The following is a 12,863-nucleotide window of genomic DNA, read 5'->3' as shown; positions in this document are numbered from 1 at the left end:
CATATTCTGTAATTATACATAAATAGTTAAAGCTATAATTTAATTTAATAAGTTAAACATTAATTCAAGTCTCAATAATGACTTGATATTGGATTTAACAAGAGTTGAAATATTATTTCATTAGTATATCAGGTTAGACCCCGTAATTTATAGACTACAAATATTTGAATCGAATGAGGTGTATACGTAATACGTTCCTTGTTGAAGTTTTGAAATTACATTTTAATTGAAGTTTGTCGTATTTTCAATACATAAACATATAACTTCAAATAGCAACAGTCTCGTGTTAAAAACACTTGTTGAGGGGCAAGTTCAACAATTTTACGTGAGTGCTCAATTTTTTTGTAGATAAATACACGTACGTCGCTTCGTTAATTCTACAAGATTTGGACACCAAAAAAAAAAAATGCTAACTTAATAATAATGGGTAAAAACGTGGAATGTTCCAATAACACAATAACCTGTGGCTGCTCAAAGTATGGTGGAACTTTTATTTCCTTAAAATCTGACAGCAAGCCCGCCACCCTGATATACCGATGAGGTAATGCTTGGGGTAGCGGATCGCCATAATTTATTCTTTCAATGTCACAATTTTTTTCGAGGCAAGTACTAGCATTTCCTCGCACTCAACCCCTCACAATATAATTTACAGGTTTGTTTTGCATGGCCGTATTACATTCTCTTGCGATTAACTCTATAGAGGTGTAGAAAAAATAATAAAATATGTTCTTACCCACTGGTGAGGCTGGCTAAGTTCTTCATCCAGTGTGACGTCTTGACTAATCCCCCCCCCCATGAGGACCCACCTTGACGTGGTGGGGGGGCTTGCGTCCCTCAATAGTTCCGAGAGCTATGCCAACGGTAGTTTACTACCAGCAGGGTCTCCCATGTTGGACAGGTCGACGAACTGAGGGCTGACAAAGTGGTCCTCGACAAAGGGTAGGACGGGCTCTTCAGCCTTGGTTGGCAGCCGTCCTAGAGGAAGGAAAACCTTGATCAAAAACCCCCTGGCAGTAGGGTTAAAATGCAGTGAAGGAAATCACTTAAAAAACCAAAACATGCACTGTCAAAAGTCAACTCTTGTTACCACCTCAGGGGCTTCGGAACCCCAGAGGTCGGCAGGAGTGGGTGGTTCCGGTGTCAAAACCGGAACCAACGTAGCGGGCCCACTCCGGTCGTCATCCAGCGACCGCGAGGGTGCGGGGGTGGTCGTCCAGGCCCCCGCTACTCTATCTATTACTGGGACGAGGAATAGACGACTTGATAGGATGGAACAGCCCTCCAAGTCTTTTAGCTCGAGATATGACGAATATACCAACAAAAAACCACACAACAACACTTGTGGAAAACGATCGATATACGACCAAGTTGATCAACTATTCTTAAAGAAGTTTACAATGGATAAGTCCAACAAGTGGGAACTTCCAAAAACAAACACCATGCTGAGTCGAAGGAAATGGGAGGTAAATATATATATATATATTATTGATTAAAACATTATGTAGGTATAATTAAATTTTAATCAAATTTTTAGATGCAATATAATTAATTTAAACTTATCATGCCACATTTTTGTGACCAAACTTAAAAAATAAAGATAATCCCCTTATATCATTGTACAACATATTTTATTATATTCAAACTTATTTTCGGTATGAGACTACGTTTGCAAATAGTTCAGTGTTTATGACTCCAAATATGTCCCTGTGTAGATTATACCATTAACCTATTAATAATCCATGATAACAAAATATTTACCCACTTGTATGATAATATTATGAAACATTCACATTTTTTCAATTTAATGACTATTGAAATTGAATTATGATTAAGTATTTATTTATTTATTTTTTTTAGTTACCAGATTTTATCACTTTAAAAAAATCGTTAAATAATGTGAAAGATAAACTTAATGATTTCAACTTGAACGATTGGCATAAAAATACCAAACAGACTAATCCAGCCGATAAAGTTCTATATAAAGTTAGAGGGGCTGGGCGTCCTGAGTTATTGACAACAGCTTGGTTGAAGTTTTATGAAATATTAAATGATAATGATGTAATACCTCAAAAGAGTATTGATGATGGTAAACTCTGCAGTGTTCATCTATGTGAAGCTCCAGGAGGGTTTATTACTGCTCTAAACCATTTTATTTGTAACAGAGATATTGATGTTGAAGTAAGTAATCTAATTTTTTAAATTTTTTCCTTCACTAACTTATAATTTATTTTATTATTATTATTATTATTTTTTTTTTTAGTGGGATTGGATTGGTGTTTCTTTGAACCCATATCATGAAGGAAATGGTAATCCTGATATGATTAGTGATGATAGATTCATATTACATACAATGAGCCATTGGTTTTTTGGTAAAGATCAAACAGGAGATATTTTCCAAAGAAACTTCTATAAGGATCTTTGTGCCTATGTTAAAAAACGTTTTGGAAAAAAAGCAAGCATGGTAAAAAAACATTACTTTAATTTTTGTTATATTTATATTCATTTTAATGGTTAATTTTGTAACTAAAGTTTGTTTTTTTAAAATTTTTCAGGTAACAGCCGACGGTAGTATGGATTGTCAAAATAATCCGGATGAACAAGAAGATGTAGTCACGCGTTTGCAGTTAGTAGAGACAATGGTCGCCCTTATGATACTTGAAAAAGGTAATACTAATATTTTTTATTAGTTTTAAAATTTTTAATAATAATATTTTTACTAACAATAATTATTATTTTTACAGGTGGTACATTTGTTCTAAAAATGTTTACCATGTTTGAATGTAATACATTATGTCGAATATATTTGTTGTGTTGTGCTTTTGACTCGGTACAGATAAAAAAAACCGTTAACAAGTAAACAAGGAAATTCTGAGATTTATGTTGTTTGTCGAGGTTTTAAGGGATTTCAATGCGTAGAACCTTTGATACATAAATTTTTCTCAACTTCTAATCGCAGTAAGTTTTGTTAAATATTAAATTATTCAATTATTATTTAATTATATTCTATAACAATTGTTTTATAATTTTAGCACTGTCTTATAACTGTTTGTTTCCATTGAACGAGTTGCCAAAAGATTTCTTATCATCCGTATATAAGTGTTCCAAATATTTTAGTGAATTGCAAATGCAAATTATAGAGAATAACATAAAATGGTTTTTCCAAAAAACTGAAAATGATATTAAATCATTAACAGAATTACAGTATTGTGTCGCTAACACATATGTCAATAAATTTCAAATAAAACCAATTGACCCTTCTCAGGAAATTGTTGGACAAAATAAACTTAGAGTATGATTTATAGTATTTAATTTTTTTTTTTTTGTTAACTTTCATTGATATTTTACCTATTGTGCATTAATCTTTTTGGAGATAAATTTCAAAATAAATAAATATTTTATTTTAATTTATCATTCAAACATTTAAAAATTAAACTGTGATTAACACAAAATTATTTATTATTGAATAGGCCATTCAGTTTGATCTACCGAAAGTTTCAACAACGAAGACAGATATGAATTGTTCATTTGCCGAAAAAAATGCGTCAAGTGGAATACCTAGAATTAGATGAAGCTAAATTACTTCAAGATCAAGTGAATAGTTATAAGCAAACTCCATGGAAGTATGATGATGAAGTTTCGTGGTTTACCGCAGAGGTTAGTAGAATTATAAAACTTAAATTTAAATTTCATATAATTAATATACTATATAATTACATAATTTATATAATATTCGTATTGTTTAAAACTAAATGATAATTTGTTATTTTGTTTTGTTTTATTTATAGGATGCCAAAATTGATTTGTTTAGTTTGAAAATGCAAATGGGTAAGCCTGTTTCTATAATTCGCAGCTCAAAATTTTGTGCAAATGAACTTATTGATTACAACAATCGAGCAAGATCATTATTTGCTATTCCAACAGAAGACTCTATAAATCGTAGAGAGTAAGTTATTAATTTTTTTAATCTATGTTAATGAAATTATATTTCAACTTAATAATAAGTATAAATTTAATATTAATATTAACTAATTAATATTTAATTTTGTTTCTTTTATGCATTACAGATATTTTCGGCTTCAAATTCCAAAACAAGCGGTCCATGGTCGATTGATTGTTTGTGATGTAACATCGATTTATGCCAATGATTGTATAAACAATAGTAGAAAACAGCTTGACTCTATGAGTTTAATTTTAGAATCATTGAAAAAAAACTTAAAGCTTTTGACAGTTTTTTGTTAATTGGATATCCATTACTTTCTCAAGTTAATGTTGGTGTTTTCTATGTGCTTGTTAATATGTTTCTTAAGGTATTTACAATTTTTGAACTAGAACTTTAAAATTATCTATTGCTATTTTTCAATGTACTTTGTATTAAATTTTAATTTTAATTTTCTTTCAGACTGGAATGATCAAACCTGTTGAAATGGGTCATGCTTTTGTGTTTTGTTCAAAAATTAATGGTAAAAGTACAGATGACTTAATGTCCATGTTGTATAATGTAAAAGAACATATCAAGGATCTTAATATTACAGAAATTATGGAAAAGCAAGGCCAATCCTTACTTTCCTTCCTTCCGATCGATAAACTTATGTGTAAGTTTTTATTTTTTATTTTGGATAAAACTAATTTATTGAACATTTTTTTTATTATTTTAAAGCTATAACTTAAGTGTTAATTTATGTTTCAGATGAATCAATTTATAAAGACATTGTTGCTGTTAATTGTTTGATTATTATCAATGACGTGAAAAAAACTATTTCTTCTTACTTGCAACAAAATTGACTATGATTATTGTTTTTTTGATTTTTTTTTTTTTTTTTGTTAACAAAATGTTTATTTTTTACTTTTTTTTTTTTTTTATTGTTTTTTGAAATTCATATTTTATATATTTTATTAATTATTATTGTTCCATTTGTAAAAATTTCTACTTATTCAAATTTATACTTCTTATTGTGTTAAACTCTTTTGAAAAAAAAATATATTGTTAAAGATTGAAATTATTACTTTATGTATAAGCAATTTATATATATATATATATCATTTTGTTATTTCTTTTTTTGATAATATTTTTAAATTGTTTGTCAAATTTCTATACATTTTACGGTCTTTTTTTTTTTATGTTAAGTGATTATAATGTGACGTACCATAATAACTTTTTTATAAATCTGTTACTATTTGTTTTGTTAAATATAACATATTCATATGAATGCATAAAACTATTTTATACGACTATATATTGTGATATATTTCGCTAACCGACCGCGCGTTCTCCGTTGCGCGTTAGTACTATGTTAGTTATAATATTAGTTAGTAATTTTATGTAAATAAATACACGTGTAAGACCCGCGAGTTCGATCCGCCAACATAACCACATATATTATTTCGTAACAACTTAAATGCAACAAACTTAAACTTAAACGGATCTAGGTTATCGGTTACCAATCTGAGGTACGTGATATGATCACAAGGGATACATGAAAAAAATTGAGTAATGACAAAAAAAAAAAATTAAGTTTTATTTAAATCGATTTATATCGGAAATATGCTATATACGAGTATATCGTTAAAAATTAAACAGCAGTAAATAACCATTAACTTATAGGTCATATAGAAATAAAGTATAGAATGTAGATTGTAGAATACTATACAGATAATATTAAGTATAGTTATAAATTGAACGCAGCTTCAGATTTAAAATTTGAACCTGATTATAAAAAATTATTAATTTCGAAATAACCCCAGAGGTCTTTCTACATTTTTAAATTACGATTCTATTATTTATTATATAAAAGAAAAATAATTAATATCTATTTAGTGTGTCTTATTATAAAATATAATATACATTATTACATTATAGTATTGTTATTTTTGTGTTTAAGCATTTTTAGAGTAGTTTTGTGAAAAAAAGGTTAAGAGGTATAATAAGGGTTACAATCTAGCAAAATTTTAAGCTTAAGAGTACAGAAGAAAAAAAGGTTGAAACCCGCTGATATAATAGAAGCTTGACATTTATATGAGATCATTGTTTTCAATATTAAATAAACAGAATTTACGGTTTATCTATGAGATGGTAAATCTTTATTCCTGCGTCATTACATTTTATAAGCATTGCATAGCCAGAGGTGTTTTACTTCAAAAAAGGTACTTACACTCAGCGGTGTAGTGGAGGGTACACGGGGGTACACGACGTGTACCTACTTCCATTTTTTCAAAATATGCGTGTACCCAATAAAAAAAACCAAGTTCGTGGGTTCACGGTCGTGTACATGCGTATAACCAATCTTTAGTTTCTTTATTTATTTTAAAAATATATTAACATTTGTCAATTTACAATTTTACAATGGTATTTCAAGTTAATTGTATTGTATTATCTTCGTTAATTCGTCATATATTAAGTATCATTTGAAAATAATTTTGCAATAAGTGCAATAATCATGCAATATCTTATAATTTATAGTTGCTATAAATAAAAATGAAAATGTTAGTTGTAATGTGTGTGACATGGCTGTAACATTTTATCAAGCACAACATTTAAACTACCTAAATCAATATAGAACACTGAGTTATATTACATTAAAAATAAATAATATTGTATAGTTCATAATTGATGATTGAGAAATTATATTTTTAAGAAATCTTAGAGGGGTGTGGAAGGCGAAAAAAAAATTATTTTATTTTTGACAGAATTTGGCGTATATCCACTTATATTTTTAACACTACATCACTGCTTACATTCCCTTCCTCCTTTTGCGTATATTTTTGAAGTTATAAGCTAGTAAACGTATCATTATTTAGAGTCTGACTAGAGACTGATCTAACCTAATCATAGTCTAAATTTTAGACTATTAATTATAGTAAAAAAATGCAGGTAATGAATTCAAAATTATATCTGATGAAATTAAATCTAAACGTAATGCATTCAATATTGATGTGCATTTCTCTGGCACCCCCCCCCCTCCTTTGAATTTTGGAACCGGATCCGGGGCATTCGTTTGTTCTTGTTTGTTCCGAAAATTTCGTCGTTTGTTCCAACCCCGTTCCCGAGTTATAGACAATTTACAGTGGGGGGTGCCATAAAAATTCCCCTCTAGTTTAATTTAAGCATCCTCATTTTTTTTTAAATTTATTCATTCTTAAATCCATAATCAATACCTAATAAAAAAATGACCAACTTAAAAAAATTGAATTATCGGATTTTTTAACTAACTCCATAGTCAGTGTACAGGCCTGTTGTTAATCACCGTTTACAGTTAAGTATAACGTTTAACGCTATGTATTTTATTTATTTATTTTATAATTACAAATAATAATTTATTTGCATTCATAAATGTTGAGTTGTGTATTGTATTTGATTTATCGAGTATTATATTAAGTATTAATCAAATAGAGGCTCAAATACCTAACATATTTCTACGATAATTTTAACATTCTTGATACGAATAATTGGAAGCCTAAATATTGCAGTGCCAATATGCCTAAAGTGACTAGATACATATATAAATATGTGTATTTTTGAACATACCAAAAGTGACTTCACATAAGTAAAATATTAACACTATTTTGTCTAAATCTTTAGACTAGCAATATTATAAAAAAAGTAATCTATTGATAACTATTTTAACTTATTTCATTTGAGTGTGTCATTTTTTGGTTATTTTTTCAAAATATTAAGGGGAGGCTATAAACACGTACGTGTAGACCGTGTTATGATTTAAATTCTAAAAATAAAGGCTTCGTTAATTATGTAAAATAACGATTGGTAAAATATACACGTAATTATTATTTCAGACTTATTCTGAACACTTACTATATTACTTACAAAAAAACTAAAATTTAATTAATGTGTATGCACATATATTCTCAATTGTAATTACTTAATTTTTTTATTCGCATTATTCACATTAGGATGCACACCCGGCACACCGGCAAGCCGCCTATGATGATTCTTGTATGAAATAGTCGTAAAATGTTTTTATTTTTTTTACTTTGGTTTGTGTTCATAACTTTTATTATAATTAATATTATCCAAAAAACTCAAGAAATAAACTAAATAAAATACACACTTCAAATCAAAGTATAAAATCATACAAAACGTTTGTGATACAGATAATAATAAAGTAATACCTAATATTGGTTAATGATTTGTCAAAGATAAAAAATAAATTATAATAATATTGAAAATGTTGACGCAAAAAATTTTATCAGCATATTTACATGGATGGCTCCCACGGTTGTAGGTAATAATATTATTACTTACAACCACGGTTAAAGATAAGATGTTATCTTTAATCGTGCTTACAACCATGCAGACTCTAAATAAGCATGTAATATGAGGGGTTACCAACCAATATTTGAAATGTATAGAGAGAATAATAACTCGCAGGGAGAGGCAGCTGCCTACCTTGCCTCTCCCGTAGTACTGCCTATGCCAATTACCTACTATATTATGATAGTTAGAATAAACACCAATAGCCATTCAATTTTAAATTCTTTTTATTTCTTTCAATTTTGTAGGTGGGGCACGTGCCCATGTGCCCCATAGCACGAACCACCACTGTTATGAATAATATTATAAACACTATATTTTTTATTTTAATAATTATTATATTACTATAAATGAAGTTGCTATTTCATATGCTTGAGTTATGAATTAAAACCTTAATTTTTAAGAACAAAACTAAAATAATATCGTGGTAAAATATGTTATTAAGATATTAAAGCCATGTGCAAGACAAAGATAGAAACACCATTGTATGTGTCATCTCGTTCTAACATTCTCTTTCGGACAACACTGGTGAGCATTTCAGTTATCATTAGGTGTCATTATTGTTATCAGCCGCTCTAAGTTTTGTGGTGGTTATCACTTGATACTTTTGCGTGATAATGTTGTATGGTCAATTGATTGGAGGGAAAATCATGTTATTTCCCGTAATTGCAAAACGGAAATTCGTTATTTTTATTATTTTTCTGCTTAATTACGGGATTACTGAAAATACTGAATAATCATATTATGTTGGTGTATATTTTTAATTTTAAGTTCTAACTCTTATTATTTTTATTCATCTGATTCGTTTAACCTAACAAGTTAAAACTTTTTAAATGTTTTACACTTTTAAATCGATAAATAAAACTTAATTTAATTCTATTAATCCTAAAATTAATTTTCTTAATAATATAGTATATAATCACATTGTTTTTGCAGAATTGTTACAATATTTGTAGTAATTTAGGAAAAAAACAATTATCATGTCGAGTTTAACTGAAGAGCAACGTAAAATGATTGAAGAAAAAAAAAAAGTTGCACAAGCAAAATTAGCAGCAAAGTTTTCTCAAAAGAGTATACCTGTGTCAACCAAAAATAATAATAATCAATGCACATTATCTAATACTGGATTGGTCTTACAATCTCCAATTAGAAAAACTGTGCACATAAATTACAATAATACACCACAGAACCTAAATACTAAACCGATTCATGGTAAATGTGAACTTATATCAAAAGATCGGTTCATTGTACATGTTGCCTATCATAAACAACTAATTGATATTTTTAAAACAATTCAAAGTAAAAATTATAGTAAGTCAACTTTGTTATAATTTTATATAAAATGTATTAAAAAAAAATATTTTAAATATATTTGATATATTTTAGAACCTGAAGTATCAAAATGGTCATTCCTCATAAAGGATCATGATCAGCTTATGATAAGTATAAAACCACTTGAACCTAATGTTACAATTGAAAAGTTACCACATTTTATTTTAAAAGTATTTTTTTTTTAATTTTGTATAATTTTATTTGTCTCAATTAATAAATATTAAATTTTTTTCAGATGTTCAAAACTAGTGAACGTATTGAAACAGATTTATCAAAAATAGACCTGAGTTGTATTGGTAATGATTGGCTTGGGAAGCTTTTTCCCTTTCAAAAAATAGGAATCCAGTCAGTATTTTTAATATTTTTTCTAATACGAAATTATTTTAAGTTTATTGTATTTAGATTTGGAGTGTCAAAAAAAGGTCGTTGTATTATTGCAGATGACATGGGCTTAGGAAAGACCATACAAGCCATAGGAATTGTAAAATATTACTTAAATGATTTCCCTTTACTTATAGTTTGCCCCTCGAGTATGAGGTAAGAACATGAATAGTCACACTAGTTGTTAAATTATGGTTATTATAGTTATTATTATGGATCTATTAATTCTTAACATATAACTATAATTTTTATTAGATACACTTGGGAAGAAGAAATTCGATTAAAAATGCCAAATATACCTGTAACTGGAATATATGTATTATCTAAATCTAATGAACAATTTATTGATCCAACTGTGGTTATTACATCATATGACATGATGACTAAAAAAAAAGATATGCTTTTAAGTTTTAAATTCGGAATTATTATACTTGTGAGATTTACATAAAATATCTAAAATAAAATATATTCTTTAAGTAATCAATTTATTTTTTAGGATGAAAGTCATAGTTTAAAGAGTGAAAAATCAGCCAGAACAAAAGTTGCACTTTCTCTAGCAATGAAAAGTAGTCGATGTATTTTATTGAGTGGTACTCCAGCATTATCAAGGCCAATTGAACTTTATACACAAATCAAAGCAATAACTCGAAATAATTTTATGACCCCGTAAGTTTAAAAAAGTAGTTTAATTGTATTTAACATTATTTTCTAGTTAGTTTAAAAATTTTGGGTGTTAAGAAAAAATAAGCTGAAATCAAATAAAATAAAAGTACATTAAAGTACTCCATACCAATAGTTAATCATTTTTAATCAAAATTTATAAATTAATGTTAATTTAGGATTGAATATGGTAAACGTTACTGTAATGGTCAAGAAACAATATACGGATGGGATTTTTCTGGTTCTTCAAATATGGAAGAATTGAAAATAATACTTGAAACTCAATTTATGATTCGTCGTCTAAAAAGCGATGTATTAAAACAATTGCCTCAAAAAATTAGGTATTTTTTTTTTTTTATATATATATTTAAAAAAGGTATCCAGTCTATAAATCATTAATTCAACTTTACTATAGTATTTATATAAAATTATAAATTGTAGAAATGCAGTGATACTAAAAGCAGAAAATATTAAATCTCGCAGTCAAAATATGGATAATTTAGAAAGTATGATGAATGATAAGTCTCTAAAAGCAATGGAAGTTCGTGGAGCTTTGTTACAATATTTCCAACAAACTGGTGATGCTAAATTACCTGCAATTTGGTAAGTGTTTCAACTCTATATGATTAAAGAATAGATAAAAGTTATAGGATTAATTTTCTGAACAAATATTTAAATATTAACATTTGTATTTTATAATTTAACTAGAAATTACCATTATTTTGTACAAACAATTGTTTTTTTACCCACTGATTAATGATACAGATATAATACTAAGTGGAGTGTATTTATAAAGTATGATCGTATTATAGAAATAAATTTAAAAATCTATCACAAAAATATTATATGAAAATATTTTATTTAAGTTTTTCATTGTGTTTTAACGTCTATACAAAATAATGATTTACTAAAAAAAAAAAGTGTAAATATATATTATCTTAATTATTGAAATAACTTAACTACATTTAAAGAATTTTTATAATGAAAAATTTAAATTGCTGTTGAGTAAATTTTCTTTTGATACTTTTATTATTTTAAAAAAGTTTAATAAAAAAATTTCATTTTAGTGATTACATCTTAAATACACTGAAAGAAGGAAATAAATTTTTAGTATTCGCTCATCATAAGAAAGTTATGGATGGTATAAGTGAAGTACTTGAAAATAATAGAACTTAGTGAGTAAAACTCTAAGCACTTGCTTTCATTTTTTATGTTTGATAATTTTTTTTTTTTTTTTTTTTTATTAATATATTTATTTTTTTAGTTATATTCGAATTGATGGAAGAACATCATCCGAAGAAAGAAAATTTGTATGTGATCAATTCCAAAATGATGATAGGTATAGAGTAGCTGTTCTTTCAATTTGTGCTGCAAACTCTGGTATTACATTAACTGCAGCAAAACTAGTTATATTTGCAGAACTTTATTGGAATCCTGGTGTAAAAATAATTCATTATACTGTCACATACATACAGAACTCATAAATTATTTAAAATATTAACATTTCAGATTTTAACTCAAGCTGAAGACCGAGCACATCGTATTGGTCAAGCTGAAACAGTGACTATTCAATACCTTTTGGCAAAAAATACTGCTGATGATAGTCTTTGGCCAATGATTCAGACTAAATTGAATGTTTTAAACAAAGCTGGTCTTAGTAAAGACAATTTTAAAGATGACAGCACCACAGTTATAGTAACTATTTTTGCATATTTTTTTTTTTTTTGCAAAATAACATATATTTATTATGTTATTTTATTTATTAGAATTGTTCTGCTAAGTCAAATCAATTAAGTATTCTTGATTACTTGGATGATAATGTTGAACTAGATGAAAATGATTTGAAATTTTTGGACGAAGTAGAAGAATCAGATTGCAAACGTCCTCGAAAATGTTAAGTTATACATTTATTTTCTTTAAATAATGTTTTAATTAAAATTAAAATAAATATTTAATTATATCATTGTGTTTAGAATGTATACCTAAAAATGAACATATTAAGTTTATAAAATTAATAATTGATTTTATTAAAGATTTAATTTTGTTTAAAAAAATAAAATTGTACCTATTAGATTTAATTATTTATTATATATATATATATATATATATATATATATATATATATAAACAAATAAAATAGGTTTATGATTCAACCATACTTCATTATACTATCAACAATACATGAAAATTTGTCATGTTTTTTATTTGTTTACATTTTATAATA

General features: G+C 27.1%; 1 protein-coding gene and 1 pseudogene across 3 annotated transcripts; both read left to right on the top strand.

Annotated features, from left to right (window-relative positions):
• Positions 1–202: 202 nt before the first annotated feature.
• LOC112690632 lies at positions 203–4,782 on the top strand (annotated as a pseudogene).
• A 4,100-nt stretch (positions 4,783–8,882) lies between these two features.
• LOC112690634 (SWI/SNF-related matrix-associated actin-dependent regulator of chromatin subfamily A-like protein 1) lies at positions 8,883–12,602 on the top strand. Of its 3 annotated transcripts, XM_025564677.1 has the most exons (13): positions 8,883–9,012; positions 9,203–9,577; positions 9,653–9,768; positions 9,834–9,943; positions 10,001–10,135; positions 10,235–10,412; positions 10,476–10,645; positions 10,819–10,980; positions 11,081–11,242; positions 11,707–11,814; positions 11,904–12,078; positions 12,149–12,334; positions 12,406–12,537. In XM_025564677.1, the coding sequence occupies exons 2-13, from the start codon at positions 9,247–9,249 to the stop codon at positions 12,535–12,537; spliced, it is 1,965 nt and encodes a 654-aa protein (XP_025420462.1). In that variant the 5' UTR covers positions 8,883–9,012; positions 9,203–9,246. The 3 variants fall into 3 exon arrangements, with proteins under 3 accessions (XP_025420462.1, XP_025420464.1, XP_025420463.1); XM_025564678.1 differs by lacking the exon at positions 8,883–9,012 and having other exon boundaries at positions 9,247–9,577; positions 12,406–12,602; XM_025564679.1 differs by lacking the exons at positions 8,883–9,012; positions 12,406–12,537 and having other exon boundaries at positions 9,046–9,577; positions 11,904–12,076; positions 12,149–12,260.
• The last annotated feature ends 261 nt before the right edge of the window (positions 12,603–12,863 follow it).

The sequence above is a fragment of the Sipha flava genome, unplaced genomic scaffold (genome assembly GCF_003268045.1).
Source record: "Sipha flava isolate LNK unplaced genomic scaffold, YSA_version1 51367_pilon_pilon, whole genome shotgun sequence".
Classification (NCBI taxonomy): Eukaryota; Metazoa; Arthropoda; class Insecta; order Hemiptera; family Aphididae; genus Sipha; species Sipha flava.
Note: the sequence above shows the minus strand (reverse complement) of the source record. Positions and strands in the feature narration are given on the sequence as shown.

Excerpts from the sequence above, each read along its gene's own strand:
- LOC112690634 (XM_025564678.1), top strand. The coding sequence starts at position 9,247 with ATGTCGAGTTTAACTGAAGAGCAACGTAAAATGATTGAAGAAAAAAAA. Across the intron at positions 9,769-9,833 it reads TACCACATTTTATTTTAAAA|ATGTTCAAAACTAGTGAACG; the intron begins GTATTTTTTTTT and ends AATTTTTTTCAG. Across the intron at positions 10,646-10,818 it reads CGAAATAATTTTATGACCCC|GATTGAATATGGTAAACGTT; the intron begins GTAAGTTTAAAA and ends ATGTTAATTTAG.